The sequence below is a fragment of the Drosophila guanche genome, unplaced genomic scaffold, assembly GCF_900245975.1.
Source record: "Drosophila guanche unplaced genomic scaffold, DGUA_6, whole genome shotgun sequence".
Classification (NCBI taxonomy): domain Eukaryota; kingdom Metazoa; phylum Arthropoda; class Insecta; order Diptera; family Drosophilidae; genus Drosophila; species Drosophila guanche.
The window spans coordinates 3,710,168-3,727,634 of record NW_022995753.1 but is presented as its reverse complement, the minus strand read 5'-3'; the positions used below and the strand labels follow the sequence as shown (position 1 = coordinate 3,727,634).

General features: G+C 49.6%; 2 protein-coding genes across 6 annotated transcripts in view; one reads left to right on the top strand and one right to left on the bottom strand.

Annotated features, from left to right (window-relative positions):
- The window catches only part of LOC117588625 (broad-complex core protein), a 47,593-nt gene extending 31,871 nt beyond the window's left edge, over positions 1-15,722 (bottom strand). Inside the window, exons 1-2 of one of the 5 annotated variants that reach the window (XM_034280045.1) lie at positions 15,266-15,722; positions 171-798 (exon numbers count right to left, since the gene is read on the bottom strand). In XM_034280045.1, the coding sequence (XP_034135936.1) occupies positions 171-356 (186 nt within the window). In that variant the 5' untranslated portion in view covers positions 357-798; positions 15,266-15,722. The remainder of the gene's footprint in view (positions 1-170; positions 799-15,265) is intronic. The other 4 variants (XM_034280046.1, XM_034280048.1, XM_034280047.1 and 1 more) reach the window with 4 other exon arrangements.
- The window catches only part of LOC117588624 (mucin-5AC), a 72,820-nt gene continuing 63,414 nt past the window's right edge, over positions 8,062-17,467 (top strand). Inside the window, exon 1 of the mRNA XM_034280044.1 lies at positions 8,062-8,761. The gene's annotated coding sequence lies outside the window, so the exon portion shown is untranslated. The remainder of the gene's footprint in view (positions 8,762-17,467) is intronic.

Here is a 17,467-nt window from a genome sequence, read left to right as displayed (position 1 = left end):
GAAATGGTTTCATTTTCCCCCAAATGACTCACAATATGGACTCACAATCTATGGATACATATGGAGACCCAATCAGCGGCTGCTGCACATGTGGCACGGAAACAAAAACCAGAGACTCTGTCAGCGAACGCAGCTAAGTGGGTCACAAAATAAGGAAAAATATCACTCACCTTCAGCAGTTCGCGGAAGTAGGGACTGCAGGCGGAGAGGACAACGCGATGGGCCTTAATGCTGCGCCCCTCACAGGCGAGGGTGACATCCACAAAGGCCTCATCGTCCCGCAGATTCTCAAATGCCGATGTGATGCTGCTCTGGTAATTGTTCCAACGCAGGCAGAAATGCTGTGTGTCGTCCATTTTGCCTTGATAATCCTGTTGTTCAGTGGTGTCCGATTTGGGTGTGGGTGCTGGTGCTGGTGCTGGTGTTGGTGTCGGCGTTGGTGTTGGTGTTGGCGTGGCAATCGGTGTCAATGTGGGTGTCCGATTGGGGGTTATGGATGTATGGATTGCTGCTAGTGTTGGTGTTGCCTGCCGAGCGTTGTGGTCGTTGTTGTGGTTGTTATTGTTGTTGTGATCGTCGTCAACCGACACAACGCTGGCCTTCTTCGAGGTCACCTTCTTGCGTATGTTGGCGGCTGTTACTGTGCCCCCTTTGTGGAAAAGGTGGGGCGACTTTTGGCTCCCGAAAACTGCGGGCTATAACTTCTATCTCTGAAGTTTTCTTGTTTCTCACTAGTTTTGCTTTTTTTCCTTGTATTCTCTGTGGATATTTGTTGTGTCCTTAATGTTTATTGTTTAGCTGCAAAAAGAGGGAAAGTTTGACGTTAAAATCTTGTTTAGAAAGGGAATACAAATAAAGTTGAACTGGCTTAGATTTGATGTTAAAATTGACAATAGGTGAACGGCACACTTGACAGAATGCGCCGTATAATTATCATCGAAATTCCATAATGAAAATTGCTCTGCAAATGCATCTATTCAAAGCCCCCTCCCTAGTCCCACTTTCTGCTGAATTTGCGTAAAGTTTCCGCATTTGTTTGCTGCTTTTTCTCCCCGTCTCTCTGACAGTCTCTTTCTGCTTCGCAAAATGTACCAAAAATTGTTAACAAATGCAGTTTAAAATGTCAACCACGGCGACGACGCATTCTCGTCGAGCAGTTTTCTATGTCACACCACGGAACAAAAAGAACAAAAAGAACAAAAAAACCAAAAATAAACAGCACAAAAAACTATCTGCAAGACAATTAGCAGAGGGAGTGGTGCCGAGCGGGGGGGTGGCTGGCATGTGTGCAGACAGCGCAAAAAATTTATAACGAGTGCAGAACCACCAAAAGAACAGAACAGAGAAAGAAATGAGAGAACAACAACAAAAAAACAAGGTAAAAGTGAGAAAAAAGAGCAAACGCATCGCAAAAACGCGCAGCAACAACAGCAACAAAAAATGGTATAATTATAACAGAGGCAAATACAAAATATATAACAAGCATAAGCATATAACACTTGTACTCCAGCAAGCAGAGAGTGGGAGGGCGAATGGAGAGAGAGAGAAAAGGTGGAATGAGGACAGCCAGGCACGCATCGCTGATCGCTGCAGGAAGAGAGACAAAGACAAAGAGAGAGAGAGATCGAGGGAGAACGAGACACCACGCAAAAGCAAACGTAAAAGCAAACCAAAAGGCAAATCGCAAATTTCATTTGAATACCGAAAACTTTTGCTAGAATTCATTCCTCCCCTGCACTCCCTCTCCCCTATCCACTCTGCCGCTGGTGCTGCCGGCATGCTTATCGCTAACCGCGCAACGCAGCAGAGCTTTTTGTTGTTGCTGTTGCTTTTGCACGACATTGAAAGTGAAAACTATTAGATAAGTCCGTCCACTGTGTGAAGAGAGAGAGAGAGAGCGCGGCAGAGTGCGCTGCACTTTGTAGAGCTGTCCCAAACACACGCACACACACACACACACACACACAGAGAATAGCTCATGTTTATATAAAAATAGCACCACTGACGAACCTAAAGCAGAGGCAGAGACAGCGGCAGCGCTGCGCAGCTTAGCTCTCAAGCCAACGGTTCTTTGTCTATGGGAACGCAAACGCAAACACATGGAAGACGATACCGTCATCCCGTCTTCCCATCGTCATATTCCCGACCGGCTCCAATGACTGTCTGGTTGGGGAAGGGGGGCTGGGGACTCTCACCTTTCTCTCCAACTGGATACCGATCAAATCAAACCGATTCTGTAGCTACCCTCTCTTTGTGGGTGGGAAATTCCGTTTGAATTGTTGCACAAACATTTTTTGTTTTCTGCTGCGTATACGCAATTTTGTATGAGATCGTTTTGTTGTTGCTTTTGTGTTTATTTTCTTCTTTTTTGTTGGTCACTCAAGAAAATGTACAAAAAAATGTTTTGTTGAGAAAGGGGCACACACACACACACACACACACACACACGCGCGCGTTGATGGGGTGGCTGGGTTGAGGGTTTTTTTATTTAGAATTGACACTACAGTGGGACCAAAACCGTAGCGAACCTAGCGACCGACCGACCGACCGACCGACCGAACGACCGAACGAACCGATGCAAAAAACAATAAACTAAAACTGAACTATTTTCACGATTTCATCGAGAGTTGTGTGTGTAACGAGGGGGTGGTGGAGGAGGGGCGCAAGCGCCCAGGACTGGATTGTGGTGACCAGTATCTAGGATCTGATTGAGGATCATCCGGCGGGCGGAGAGAACAACGAGCGACCGTAGCGTGGAGAGCGTTCTGCGTTTGGGGAGGTCTGCGGTAGACTGAAGGCACGCTGCTTCTGCCCTGGCATGCCAGTGGACTGTGGGGCTGCTGCTGCTGCTTGCTGCTTGATGCCTGCTTGCTGCGTTTGGCGACTGCAAGCGTAGAAATTCGACTGAATTCGCGCTGAAGAAGAAGATAGTGCCCGACTCTGCCACTGCCACTGCCACTGCCTCTGCCTGGCCAGCTGCTAACGACAGAGGCGGCGACGTTGACGCTGGCGGCGGCACCCGAAAAAGCGCATTAGGACACACACACACACACATGCGACGAACTATCCAACAAAATTTCGGCAAATAAATTCAGCTTGTGTCTGGAAGAGAGAGAGAGTGAAAGAGAGAGCCAGAGAGCGAACGCGCGCACGCTCTGTTAGCATTTCGACGTCGCAGGCTAGGCGCGCTGGCTGCCCAAAGGATTGCCCAAGCAGCCAGCCAGACAAGGATAGCAACAGGGACACACACTCGTGTGTGTGTGTGTGTGTGTGTATTTGCACCTGGAATCCAACTTGAACCTGGGCTGCGACGGGCGACCGATCGACTGTTAGAACGTACTAAGAATTCCCAGACGCAGCACACACACACACGACACAGAGAGTCGCATGCTGCCTGCAGCGACGCTGGCAGCTTTTTTTTTTTGCCAAAAAAATCCAGCGTCAAATTTTGCTTCTCTTGCTCTCTCTCTCTTTCTCTTTTCTGCTCTCTGTGCCAGAGTTGGAGGCAGATTTTTGTGCATAGAACAAAACTTAACGCGTCGCAGTCGCAGTCGCTGTTCCCGGTGTGGTTGTCTCTGGACACTGTCTCTCTGCCAGCGTCGCTGCCAGTGGCTGACTAATAACTAATAATAATGGCACGGCACGGCAATGGTAACAGCATAGCAAAGTCAGTGGCAGGGGTTGGTTGGGAGGCAGAGGCCGAGGCAGAAGCAGACGTAAAAGTATCTAAAGCCTTTTGTCTCTCCGCTGGCGCCGCTGACACCTCCAGTTGGTAGACATCCAACTGGACTCCAACAAAATGCCTCCAATTACATCCCCCAATCGAAGGTCTCGTCTCGCCTTGGTCTCGCATTACCCGCGACACATGGGAAGCGCTCGCAATTCTATTCCCCCTGTCTGGTGGTCTGGCAGCGGCGCCGTGGGAAATGTCTACCGGGGAGCTGTGATGTGGGGGCATCGGATTGTTTGCCTAATAGATCATTTCACCATTCCAGTGAAGCGGATAAATGTATTATAGTACCTACATACATTATTTTATTCTGTTATATTTCTTTGCTGCATATAACAGATCTTCAGACACGCACACACAGATGTGTCTGCATGTGTGTCGTGGTGTGGCCGTAGTGTTTACGAACTTTCAAGGCTAAATACTATATTTCTGTTGTTGTTGTTTTTTGTTTCGTTGTTTTTTTTCATTTGTAGCTGTATTATTATTAAATTTTGTTTGGCGCATTTCGCCGCGTGTTCGTTCCCTCTCTCGCTCTCTCTCTCTCTCTCTCTCTGCCGTTCTGCCTGTCGCTTTCGCATCCCACACTGCCAGCGTCTGCTGCGACGCCGCCAGCAGCCTTCAAAATAGTTCTAGAAAAAGTTGATTTCGTTGCAGTCTTTTTTTTTGGCTTTCGGGGGTCTCTCTCTCTCTCCCGCACACACAGACTATCGCACTTCTGTGTGTGTGTGTGTGTGTGTGTGTGTTGCGTTTGAATAAAAGCAATTATTTGGCTGACTGCGCTGTTGCTTATACAAAAACAAAAAAACAAAAGGAACCAAAAAATTAGATTAGATAGAGAAGTAGTTTATTCAGTTGGAAACTAAATTGTATAATGCCATTTAAAATAGACCAACACATGCTTATGCATACATGTATCCGATCCGATCTGGCTTGAGTTTATTATGACATTCCCATTCCCTCCTCCCTCTCTTCCACATATCTTCATAGATCTAGCAAATTGATTAGCTTCTCGCACTTTTGCTTACCTTTCTCTCTGTCTCCTTCTAACTGTTTGTAGCAGTGCTGCCCGCTAGATACGTTTTTTTCCCGATAAAACTTGTCTTTTCCTTCTTTTTTTTTGGCTATTTTTTGCACGAATTGCGGCCTTTGATGCGTGTGTTTGCAGCAGTGCTGCTCACATCTGGCTTCTTTCGTACAGCTAGCGGGAATTTCCGCTTCTCCGCTAGTTCAGTCCCAAAACAACTCTATGATCATGTGAATACCATAAATGGAACAGCAAGTGGGCAATAACAGCAATCAAACTATTTGCCAATGCATAAAATATTTCACTCTTTATAATTAAACGTATTGACGTTTTTTTCCAGCTTTGGCTGTTAGTTTTCGCGCAGCACTAGCCCTGGAACGTTCGCAAACTTGTTTGCCGCCCTCATCTTCTTTCGCGCTCTCCTCCCTTCCTGTATCATGTCTTTGTGGTCTCTCTCTCGTGTCACTCTTCTATTTCTACTACTACTTCTGGCTGCTTTTCTTTCATTCTTAGCTTCTGTCCGTGGGCCCGACCGTGTGTGCATGTGTGCGCGTTTGTTTGTTTTTTCTTTCTTTTTTGTTTGTCCGAAAACTTTTGCGGATTTCTTTTGACTTTACTTTAGCTTAGGCATTCGTTGTTCCCTCTCCCCCCAACGCTCAGGCGCGTGTGTTTCTGTTTCTGTGTGCGATTTCTATTTTCAAGGTTAGACGATATAGTTCTGCACACACACTCACACTCACTTGCTGTCTCTGCCACTGTCACCACTCTTTTGTGTGCGTGTGAGCTGATTTTAGTTGGTGCTATCAGGTCGTGTACCATTCCACCTACGACAGTTTACAAAACATTAAACAAGGTCAGTCCACATCAACATCCACACATGGCCCCACACATGCCCCCATTGGCAACCACATCTACATACACTCATATGCACACACACGCTCGGGGCCCAGTGGGGCGACAGTTCCACTTGTTGCCGGCTAGACGCTCTGGCGCCCACATCGCACACATTTCCCACCCCACCATTACCCCCTTCCGAGGAGAGAAATGCCGGCCAAATGTAAAATCTAACGTCCAAAGCACACACAAAACCCCACACATACACACGTGACGAATGGCAAAGGGAGAGAGATAGAGAGAGAGAGAGAGAGAGAGAGAGCGCGCAGGGCAGGCCACACAGCACAGCCAGCCAGCCAGCAAAAGCCATCGAAAGCGAAAGTTCTGTGTAAAAACTAGTCAAAGAGAGAAGCAAGGGAGAGACGATGACGATGACGTCGCAAGGCACCGTTACAGCAGCCCAGAGTGGAAGTGCAGCACAGCACAGAACGCTGTGTGTGTGTGTCTGTGCGGCTGTGTGTGTCGGTGGGCTAGACAAATGCTAGACAGACGCAAGCAGAGACTGAGCAGGGAGCTAGACATGGGGAGAGTGAGTGGAGGGAGGGAGGCCTCTCAATGAAAGTGCAGTGGAGACCAGGCACCACGTGGAACTCATCTGCGTCCAGCAGAACGGGGCATTACATTACATTTGCATAAGCTTATGTACAGTGCACACATACTTTTGCACGTTACTCTATGCGTGCATGTGTGTTTATGTATGGTATGTGGGACATGACCAGCAAAGAGGGAATTGGTTGAGGTAGGGGGTACGGTACGGGTCGGTTACCCTAGTTTCACCTGATTAATGCGTGCTAATTAGCCCATTAGGCTAATTGTAAGCAATGAAGGGGGTCGCCACACCACAACTAACCTCTCCACCTCCCTTCCCAACACCCGCCACTCCGAGCACCATCAAACCCAAATCAAACATAGAACATGCCCAGGCGAGAGAGAGAGAGAGAGAGAGAACGAGAACGAGCTACTGAGATAGCAGACAGGCATATAAAAACAATTCAAAACAAAACCCAATTCTTCAACTCAACAACTGAGTCCAAGTTCAAGGTCTCTCGTTCATCGTCTGCTCTGCTCTGCCTCGCAGTCAACGTTTGCGTCGCTGCCACAGCTAGTTGCGCATAATAGAGACGATTGTCGTCTGGCAACCACACATGTGCAAGTATGCGAGTGTGTGAGAGAGTGAGAAACCCACATTAGAAGGCAGCGCTGCAGACGCTTTTTTGCGAAAAGAGAACGAGCGAGCGTGAGAGCGAGGCAGAGGCAGAGGCGAGAGAGCGAAGCGTTGCGGACAAACACCATCTCGGCCAGGCAGCAGCCGCCACTGCTGGCCTGCCTTGTGGCTTGTCTATCGGTGCTGCAGGATGGTGGGGGAGAGAGGGATCCATTCGAAAAACTTAGACAGGGAAGGGGCTAGCAGGGGGATCGGCAGACAGCAGACAACACAAAAACAGAACTGTCTGCGGATCTGTGTCCCTGTCCCCTGTCCTTACCCCCTTCTATGAAAGAAGGCCTTGGCTTTTTGTGTATGTGTGCATCTGTCTGCCGCCGCCGCCTGCCTGGCTGAGCTTCCTCCTGTGCCTACAACAGATCCAATTCCCTCCTCCCCCTACCGACAGACAGCAGACAACTTTTGTCTACGCTTCAACTTCTTTTTGCGACTTCCACTCCCCACTCCCCTCTACTATAACCAGCCGAGTCCGTCTTTGTTGCTTTAACGCTGACAAAGTTGATTTCTATTGTTAGTGCGCTGCGACTGCGCCGTCAGCTTTGGCTCTCCGTCCCTCTCCCGCTTCCTTCCTTCCATCACTCACGCTCGCTCTCTTGCCGCCTTGCTTCCTTCTCTGTTGCGCTGTTGCTGTAGTTGTTTTGCATTTTTCGCTAATTTGACCTTCACCTTAACCTAGTCATCATGTGTCGGACATTCGGTCGTTTACCCCGCAGCAAATTTCAACAAATCGCGAACCAAAGTCGAAAAAGCTCACTGTACGCGATGTAGTTGTGTGTGTATGTGTGTGCGATTGTGAATGCGAGGGAGTGTGGGAAACAGCAAGAGCAGGCGCGAGAGCAGAGCACCACCTAATAATGCTAGACAATCAACAAGAATCCTTTAAACTAGCCTCCTCACACTTCTTGGCCATAAGTTGGGGACAAAGTTTTGAGCATGATCATGCACACTGCACTCAATAGATGTTTCACTCTAAAGCTCTCCTCTCTCAATCAACTAGTTTCGTGAGTAGTTTTTGTGTGTGGTTTCTATTTGAGCGTTTTCTCTATTCGTGGGATTCTCCTCTCTCCTATTCGTGTATCTAGCGCTCTCGAGCGCTCTGGAAAACTAGCAATGTAAGTTTTCGAGCTGCGTCGCCGTCGCTCGGCAAAATAGTTTCGCTGCTAGATCGCGGCAGTGCCGCATTTTCCATTTAGTTTTGAGTGTGACGCGTTAGGCTTTGGATCCCGTCTGCGGACATGGTCGTCCCATGTGCCCCATGACTCCTCCGCGATGAAGGAGGTTATTTAAGTTTTTTGTTTTCTGCCAGTGAGTGTGCCAGTGCCTGTGCCAGTTTTAGCGCCTTTGGCTGCACCCCCAACACCCGAAGAGGAAGGGGAAGTGAGTGATTTGTGTTTTTTCGTGTGTGAACGGGCTGTCGTCATCGCCCGCCTCGCCGCTGCTGCAGCCGTCGCTCGGGGCTTTGAACTGTGGCTGTCGCGTTCAACGGCTTCTCCGTCCGGGCCGTCGGGAAGCGTGTAACTCCGAAACGAACCGTGTCCGTTCGTTCCATTATCGGTCGAGCGGCTCGCTGCCTGATAACTGTTTCTTCCCCTGGTTACCCGGTGCCAATCAGTCAATTGTCGTCCCTTTCCTTTGCCCCTCTACCTCTAATGAACATTGAACTGCAAATTGCGAAAACGTACGAAAATAACAAACAAACGACGCCGTCGCTGTCGGTGACTGTTCTAGCGGGACTCCTCGTCGCGACACCGCGCGCCCGCCGGGTCCATTCGTTGGGATGGGGTGCATTCACCTCGCGCCAAAAACTCTGCTCTGGCTGCGGATGCGGCTGCGGCTGTTGCTGTTGCTCCCACGTCTTTCTATCGATGTCTCCTATCTGGCAGAGATCACTGTAAGTAGTCTTCTTTTTTTTTTTGCTTTTGTGTTGTGAGGAGGGAGAGTGTGAATGGGTAGGTAGCTACTGCGCCATTTCTGCTGCGTCGCGTCTCGGGTTCTGTTTTTCTGTTTTCTGTTCCGAAATTGGAAATTTGCATTCCATTGGCCAGCGCCTGGGAACGGGTTGGGTTGGCCATCGTCGACGTTGGCAAAATGAGCAAACGGCTACATAAGAGCATAACGGTATCGAATAGTACGGAATAGGCAGCCACGCCTGTCCGACAAGCCCAGGGGTGGGGGCAAAGAAATGCGCTTCTAAGTTGCCAGCGCAGCAGTTTACTTTTATTTTTGTGTTGGTTTTTCGACTGGAAATGGGGATTCGGAAAAATTGAAATGCGAAATGCACTCAAAAAGTTCAAGCAAATGCGAAAAAATGTAAAAGGAAACAGCGGAAAAAAAATAATAAAACGGCAAATTACTGACGGAGAACAAAAGCCTACGGAAGGGAGGTGGTCGAGAGGGAGAGAAGGCGGCAGCAGGAGGTGGAGAGTGACCGAAAACGATGTGAAAGAGAGAGAGAGAGAGAGAGAGACGAAGCTAAAATCGCTGGGCTGCAGTCGAAAGTCAGCTGCGCAGCCAACGCAATGAATGTGCTCTCCCGGCCTTAATCGTTCGCTCTCTCTCTCTCTCTTGCTGTTGCTGCTGCCTGTGGTTGTGTGTGTTTGCGTACAATTGAATTCGCATTACATGGAACTTGGAACTTTGTTTGCTTTGCCTTTGCCTTTCCAACGCTCTCATTCTCTTTGCAAATTCCCCCATACCACCCGTTTTGGGTGTTGTCATACATATTGATATGGCGGCGACTGTAGAGATGCATTTACATGTGTATTTGCGCGTGTGTGTGCCAGCTCATTAATTTTATAGACCATTTTTCGCAATATGGCACACAACACACACACACAAGCATACATTCGTATATGCAGGCGATCAATTGACACACATATGTAGGCGCATATCGTACATAAAGAAGGAAAACGGGCAGACTGCCCCACTTCACCGCCATCCCACAACCGATACCCCCTTGAGCTTTGTTACTGCTCTGCTGATTATTCGATCGCACACGCACAGACCCACAACACACACATACATACACTGGCATACAACAATGTATTAGCATTTCTCATCAAAAAGCTGTTCTGCTGCTGCCGCCGCTCACGCTGCCGCTGACGCTGTCGCTGCGTTGCTCGCTCTACTCGCTGCTGCTGCTGCTGCTGCTGCTTGGTCGCTGCTGCGAGGTTAAGAAACTTTTTGGGTTTAATAACATTGCACAAGGTTATTAGATAAAAAATGTGTTCAGCAAATTGTGTGAGTGAGAGGGAACTTAGCGATCGACGATGCCGCCTCCGCTGTTGCTGCTGCTGGTGCAATATACGACATGTATGTATGTACACATGTACGTATGTATATCTGTGCATTCATACACACACACACATATGAAGGAAATTCCAGATATATCATGGAGCAAGGGGGATCGGGACTGTTGCTGCTGCTGGGGCTTATTTTTAGGCACACAAACACGCACACACACATGTACAAATGTGTGTCTGTGTGTAAATATATATATGCACATGTGTGTGTATGGCCAGGCAGTACTTTTTCGGGACTGCCTGCAAATGCCGTTGATCTTTTGGCGTTTTTTATTTATTTTTATTTTTTGTTTAATGTCAATGCATTGTGCGCGGGTGGAAGGCGAGGGAGAGTAGATACTGAAATGGCATGGCATGGAATGGGGTTCAATGCGCATCATGGACGCACAAGCGCACACATGGACAGGGGGTCGCTGCGAGGGTTACGTTACTGTGACACAGTCACGGCCACTGTCACTGTCACATTTACCGTTAATACTCGTCTCGTATTACCCGCCGCAAAACGAAGCTCTCTAAGCCTTAGCCAACAATTTTTTTTATATAACACACAACCCTTGCCTCGCCCGATCCGACGAACGGCCCCGATGTAAGCTGAGACCCCGAGACAAGACGAGAGATCGAAGAAAAAGAGTGCACAAGTGCACAAAAAAAAAAAATGTCAACGAAAGTGCTGGTGGTGTGGTGGTGAAAGGAACCGGGGGGAGCCACGCAGACACCCTCACCCATTCCACAAGTCCCAATCCAACAAAAACAACAAGAACAAGACAAGAACAACAACAACGATTCCACATGACACTCATGACCAACTGACTGACTGAGCCAGCAGCAGGCCTGGAAGCAGCGTGCAAGAGGAGAAGGTTGATGAGAAAGAGGAACCAGGGAGCCAGGGAAGGGAATGTGCACGGAACGGGACAGAAGTGCATGGTCGGTCCTCTGTCGTCTGCTGCAGAAAATAGAAACATCGCGAACAAAATGTGGAGCTTTAAAAGGGGTAAGGAAAGAGTAGGGAATGCAAACGAGAGAAGTAAGCAGAGAAGCAGAGAATCAGAGGAGAAGCAGTGTGAAGAGGTGCCTGTGGAGTCTCCACTCTACTATCTTGTCGCTGTCTAGTCTTCTCTCCCTGTTCTGTTGTCTTTGTGCCCTGCTTATGCCTCTTCTGCCTTTGTCCCTACCTCTCCTATTTGCTGCCTTTGTCCCTCATCCTCCTCAGCCGTCGACCATGCCATTTGTTTGTCTATCTCCAGGGTTTGGCCTTGGAGTAACCGTTTCCGAGAACTTGACTCTCGATTGGAGCCAGCCAGCCTATTCCGCGCAGTCCCTCTGCTCTGCTCCATTCCCCACTGTTCCCCCTGCTGCTGCTGCTGCTGCTGCTGCTGCCATGATCCCATACTCATGATCTGTTCTGTGCCTACTTTGTCGATAGCGATAACTATGCACTTGGTTGTTATTGCTGTAGTTGTAGTTGTTGTTGCTGTTGCTGTTTCTGTCTTTCTTTTGTGTTTTTCCGTGTGTCTTTTTTTATATTTCTGTTTGTTTTTGCTAGTCTTCTCTCCTTCCAGTCATCGTCGCGTGGCCTTGAATGGCACCATAATCATCATGATCATGATCATCATCATCCTCATGTTCATGATCATTATGACTGGCTTTGTGTGCAAGTTGTTTGTTATTGCATCTGTCTGCCGCTGCCGCTGCCGCTGCCGCTGCAACGTGTATGCATGTAGATGTGCTTTGAAGTTGCAGCCAAACAAGTGCGCGCTCTCTCTCTCTCTCTCCACTTTAAATGAGTCACCTTTGAAAAGGGGTGAGGAGAGAGAGAGGGGAGCTACTATAGGAAATGGTGTATCTATCTGCATGGTGTGTCCACTTGTGCGACCGTCCGACCGCCTCAATTGGCCGCCGACTGTGACTCTTTCTTTCTGCTGTGCTGCTCTGTTGATTGAGAGCCAAGGCTAACGGAAGTAATGCCGCCGCCGCCGCCGCCACCACTACTGCACACCCTACACACCCCCTTCAACCATTCTCATGGGAGAGGCTTCTTCTAATTGCCCCCCACGAGAGAACTCCGGCAGGCGGCATGGCAGCAAGAACTCCGCTGCAAGACGGGGCAGCGCCGACCGACTTCTGTCATTTTGATTAACTGTAAATGGCAAACGGAGCAGCTTCTCTTCCTTCCACTCTGCCTCTACCTCTCCCCATCAGCGTGTCTTTCTTTTCTTTTCTACTCTTTCTTTTGCCCCTACTATTTCCCGTTAGTCCCTTTTTCAGCGGAAGAAGCCCTGCAATGTTCAGTCTTCGCTTCAGTTTTACTGTTACTCACTCGCTCACTCTCTCTTTCTGCGGAACACTGGACTGGAACTCGCTCTCTCTCTCTCTCTCTCTCTCGCTCTTTCTCTCTGTGTGGTTCCTCGAACACGTCTCGATTGCATGATTGGAACGCAAAGAAAGAGGAAGAGGCTGGCAGCCGCGGCCGCTGCAACAATTGCAGTCAACCTTGAATGTCGGCCACTCGCACACACAGATACACACACACACGCATAGCCACTGCTCTCTGTCTCTCCCTCAGACGCTGTCTAGTCTCCTCGACAGGCCACCAGTTTGGCGAGTCTCCGTTTTATTTTTCTCTTTTTTTTTCTAGTGCCATCATCATCATCATCCATCCCTATCCCCCATCACCCAACCATCCTCGATGGCTCCACCACGTGTGTGAGTCGGCCCTCTCCTTCTTCTCCTTCTCCTTCGCCCTCGACCTCCCTCTCTCTCTATGTCTGTTGTCGTAGTCTGCTTTCTGGTCTTTGGCTTCCTCTGTCTCTAGTTTCGTGCTTCTCCTTTTTTTTTGTGTTATTTTTTTGTTGCTTTTTCTGGTGTGCTTTGTGCTTGTTCCTTTTTTCGCTAGGCACACGCTTCGTTGGCTGCTGCCTGACTCTGACTGCAATTTTCATTCAGTTTTTCTCTCGCGTCGTCGTGCGACTCTCTGGTAGCATGCCCCCCACCCCCACATCACTTCCCCAACACCTTCCCTGCCTGTGGCTGCAGCAGCTACTGCTGCTGGTCTCCCTCTGCCAGCAGCAGCCAGGCAGCCAGGCAGCACGCGGTGCAGGAATGCAGAAAAATGTGTTAGTGGAGTAGTAGCCATTACGTCACCTAGGCGACTCCCGACTCCCGACTCTGCCACTCTGCCACTGTGTTGCATGTGTGTGTGCGTGTATGTGTGTGTTTGTCTGTGCGGCAAGAGTAGGTACCGGTCTTTGTGGCTTTTGTTGGGATGCGGATGGCAATGGGAGGGGCGGGAATTGTGGATGTTGGATGTGGCACATTGTTGTTGCCTGTCGCCTCTGTCTGGTCTCTGGTCTGTGGGTCTCGGTCTCGGTCTCGGCCTCGGTCTCGGTCGCCCTAACAACTAACCAAATCAGCAGCGGGGGCAGGCAGCGGCAGAGGCAGAGGCAGAGGCTAGTCGTAGACAGAGGATTTTGGAGCCCCCGCATCTCGTTTTGTGCCTGAGTGCGTGTCTCTCTCTCTCTTTCTCTCTCTCTCCCCTCTGTCTATGTGTCTTCGTTTGGCCTTTGTTGTTGTCCCATTTTTCTGGCCCCTCCTCCCCACCGTTGCAAGCATCGTTCTACTGCGGCAGATGAAAAGCGAAAGTTGTGGAACATTCTCAATCGCTCTGCCCGGCGTATGGATGATCGGCGGTTGCACCGGCGCTTACCTGCTGCTGCTGCTGCGGCTGGGGTGTCTTAATCCTGTGGATTCCTGAGTAAAAAGATTTCTGTGTTGCTGAGTTGCTGAGGTCAAAGTTGAGGTTAAAGTTGCGGTTGAGCGAGGGTCTCTCACTCTCTGACTAAAAGCCACACGAGGCTGCAAGGCTGCAAGGTTGCAAGGTGCGAGGTGCTGGTTGCGGCCAAGGATCTATCCTGATTTATCCGCCAACAAACAATTTACAAACGACAAAAAAAAAAGAGTGCAGGGAGTGGGGACGGGTAGGTGCAGGCACTTTTGTGGGGTGTCCTATTCCGTGGCAGTCGGTGTCCGGTCCGGGCCTGTCACTGCTTACGGTTGGATTTGCTGTTGTGTTGTTTCTGTTGCTGTTTTGTTTGCGAATAAATGTCTCAATGTTTATACGTGAGGCCGAGGAGCGGCAACGGATCGGCGGATGAGTTGCCACACGAGACACGTTGTACGTTTGTTCGGTGCGACGCTGAACAGCAAACTGCACTTTTCTGGGTCTCTGCATCGGTTGCGGCTTTCGCATTTCGGTTTCGGGCTTTCCGACGCAGGCAGTCGTCGGGCATCGGGTGGTTGTCGTGCGCTCAGCCGAAGCACAGTGCCAAGATCCTCTGCTGCCTTGGCCCTGGGCAGCTTCGGGAAACTGCAGACTGCAGTCAAACGAAGACGCAACGGCCGAAGAGGCGGAGAATGGCACAGCCAAAGAGGAGAATAGAGGAAGGAAGAGGAGGTAAAAGCGAACAATGCATTGAACGACGACAACGACGACGGCAAACAGAGACGCCAGCAGAGATCGGACGTTGCTGCTTGCAGGGCGGCTACTGTGCTCCGCTTTCGTCGCTGTGCTCTGCTCTGCTCAGCTCTGCACTCCACCCCGCACTCCCTTCCACGGTCGCCTGCTGCCTTGAGTGACTTCCTGCAGTGTGTGTGTGTGTGTGTGTGTCCCTCTGTATCTTTGTATGCAGATGCACCGAAAATTTGCACATAACGTGGATAAGGGGAGCGAGCAGCAAGAAGGGGCCTCTAGGCCACGATGATTCTCCATCAAAGTGCTAATGACTGAGAGAGCGAAGGAGAGAGACAGAAGCAGCCAAAAACTGAAAGCACAAGTTGAGATCGAGAGCGAGAGCGAGAGCGAGAGCGAGGACAAAGGCAGCTGCTGCATCTCTCTCTGACACACAATATTGCAAGCGACTTGAAATGTCCTTCATGTGCATACAACGAGGATCAAAAGAGAACCTGGGGGAATCAAATTTCAAGATGTAACTGCGAGATTTCTGTGAATGGAAGGATCCATGGAATACACTCCTTGCTGGGGGTAGGGGCTAGGGTTAGGTAGGGGCTCAGGGGGTTGCAGGTTGTGCCTTACATACCTTGCGGCTGCATTCGGCCTTTGTCAGTGTTGCGGTTGCTGCAACCACGCACATTGCGGCGCGGGCATGTGGGCAAGGGAAAGAGTTTTCTCAATTGTTCACTGATTCACTTGCTCCTTAACTGTATCCTTTAAGCCTTGATCCTTATCCGCTTCTGCACTGCTGCTGCTGCTGCTGCTGCTGTTGCTCTGCTGCCAAATCGCGCGCGAATCGCGCACAAAGTCTCTCCCCCTGATCTCACGGGGATCTGTTTCTCCCACCCTTTTTCGCGGCTGCACTTGTCAAAAAAAGTTGAAAAAAAATTAAAGTCCTCTTTCACGAGAGTGTGTGGGTGTGCGTGTGTGTGTGTTTGGGTTTTGAAAATTTGAAAATTTGAAACGGCAATTGGAAATTGTTAATTGGAATACTGGGAATATATTTGAAAATATATTTTGGTTTTTTTTGTGCGTTTGGTTGGAACTAACTTTAGTAACTGAACGAACCGATCGGAATCGAAAAGCTCAACTGAGGCTCCCCCGAAAAAATGCAATGCAAAATACATGTGTGTGTGTGTGGCAGCAGCAGCAGCAGCAGCAGGCCTACGTGTATGTGTGTCTGCCCAATTGAATCAGAGAATATATATATATATATGCCCCCCTCCCTCCCCGCTGCCCTGACCGTGCGCTCTGTCCCTTTCATATGTACATTATGTTTTCGCTTTTCGCTCGCCTTTTATTTTTTTTGTTGTATTGTTTTTTTTTTGCTCGCATTTTTGTTATATACTTCTCATCGTCGTTCGTCGTCTGACGTTCGTCGTCGTCGTTTGCCTTTGTTGTTGTCGTTGCCGTTGTCGTTGGCTTCTTTCAGTTTTTTGGAGTGCAGCGACGCCGACTGCGCTGCGTTGATCGCGCGGCTGCAGTTTTACACAGTGACGGCCAGCGCAGTCGACGCAAAGAACGAAGCAGAGGGACAGCAACGGGAGCAGCGCGTGTGTGCCTGTGTGCGTGCTCTCTGTCTGTGTGTTGGTGCGGCTTTTAGAAGTTTTGTTTATTCAAAGGCCAGGCCACAATCATTTTTTTTTTGGGGGAAAATTTTGTAAAGACAAAAGTGTCGCAAGAGAGGGAGAAAGAGCGAGAGAGAGCGAGAGTGACAGAGGCAGAACGCAGCGCTGCTGCTGCTGCTGCTGCTGCGGCGAATGTTTGCTCTGCGGGACTGGAGATCGCTGCAGCAGCAGAAGCAGCAACAAAAAGCCCTCTGCAAATAGACGGGGAACATTGCAACTTTCGCTGTGTGTGTGTCTGGCTGTGTGTGTGTGTGTGTGTGCCCTGCCCTGCACGCACACTCTTCCGATGGGTGGGCGACACCAATTGAAAGTGTAGCCCACATTTCACATATTTCACATGCAAGAACAAAGCCAATCCCAAAGCTTCAGCCGCAGATACACAACTCTTTTTTTTTTGGTGTCAATTTTTGATGTGGAAGACGGCGGCCTGGTTTTTGCATTTGTTTTAGGGCCCCTCCACCGTTGCACGCGCGCTGCCCCGCACTGCCCCTTGCCCTCTCTCCTTGGTAGGAGGCCTCTCTGCTGCTGCTGCTGCTGCTGCGACGCAGACATGTTCAATATTTTGGTTACCGCATTTTATTACACGACGACGACGACGACGACCTCTCCTCTGGCTGCACTAACCCAGTTTCCCTCTCGCTCACGATCTCTTGGGATCGAATGGAAACGGGCCCTGCCCTTTGATCGCCTTTGCATCTCCCTGCACTCGAAAACAAAACCCAAGATTGCCACGGCCCTGTGGCACAGTGAGATGGCGGAACAGCGGGACTGTGCGGACAGTGCCAGGAACGGCGGGAACGGCACACAGCCACAGCCACAGACGGACGGGGGAAGTGCGAGAGGAACTACTGAAGAGAACTTGTTGCCACTTGCCGCATCGCATCTTATTTTTGTTGTTCTTCTGTTGATTTTTTTTCTTTTTTTTTTCTTTTGGGCTCATTGTTGTCGCTGCGTTTTTTAGTTTGCTGCATCCCCCCCCCCCCTGTCTCTGAGGAGGGGAGGCGCGGTGGTTACTAAATGTCTTGTGCCTCTTTTATGCGTGGCGTATCGCTTTTTCTGCTTGTCGCGCACTTGTGCTGTTTGCATTTTTCAAGAATTGTTTTTTAATGTTTTCTGTCATTTTTTCAGTGTGCAGTTTTTTGTTGTTGTTTAAGGTTTCT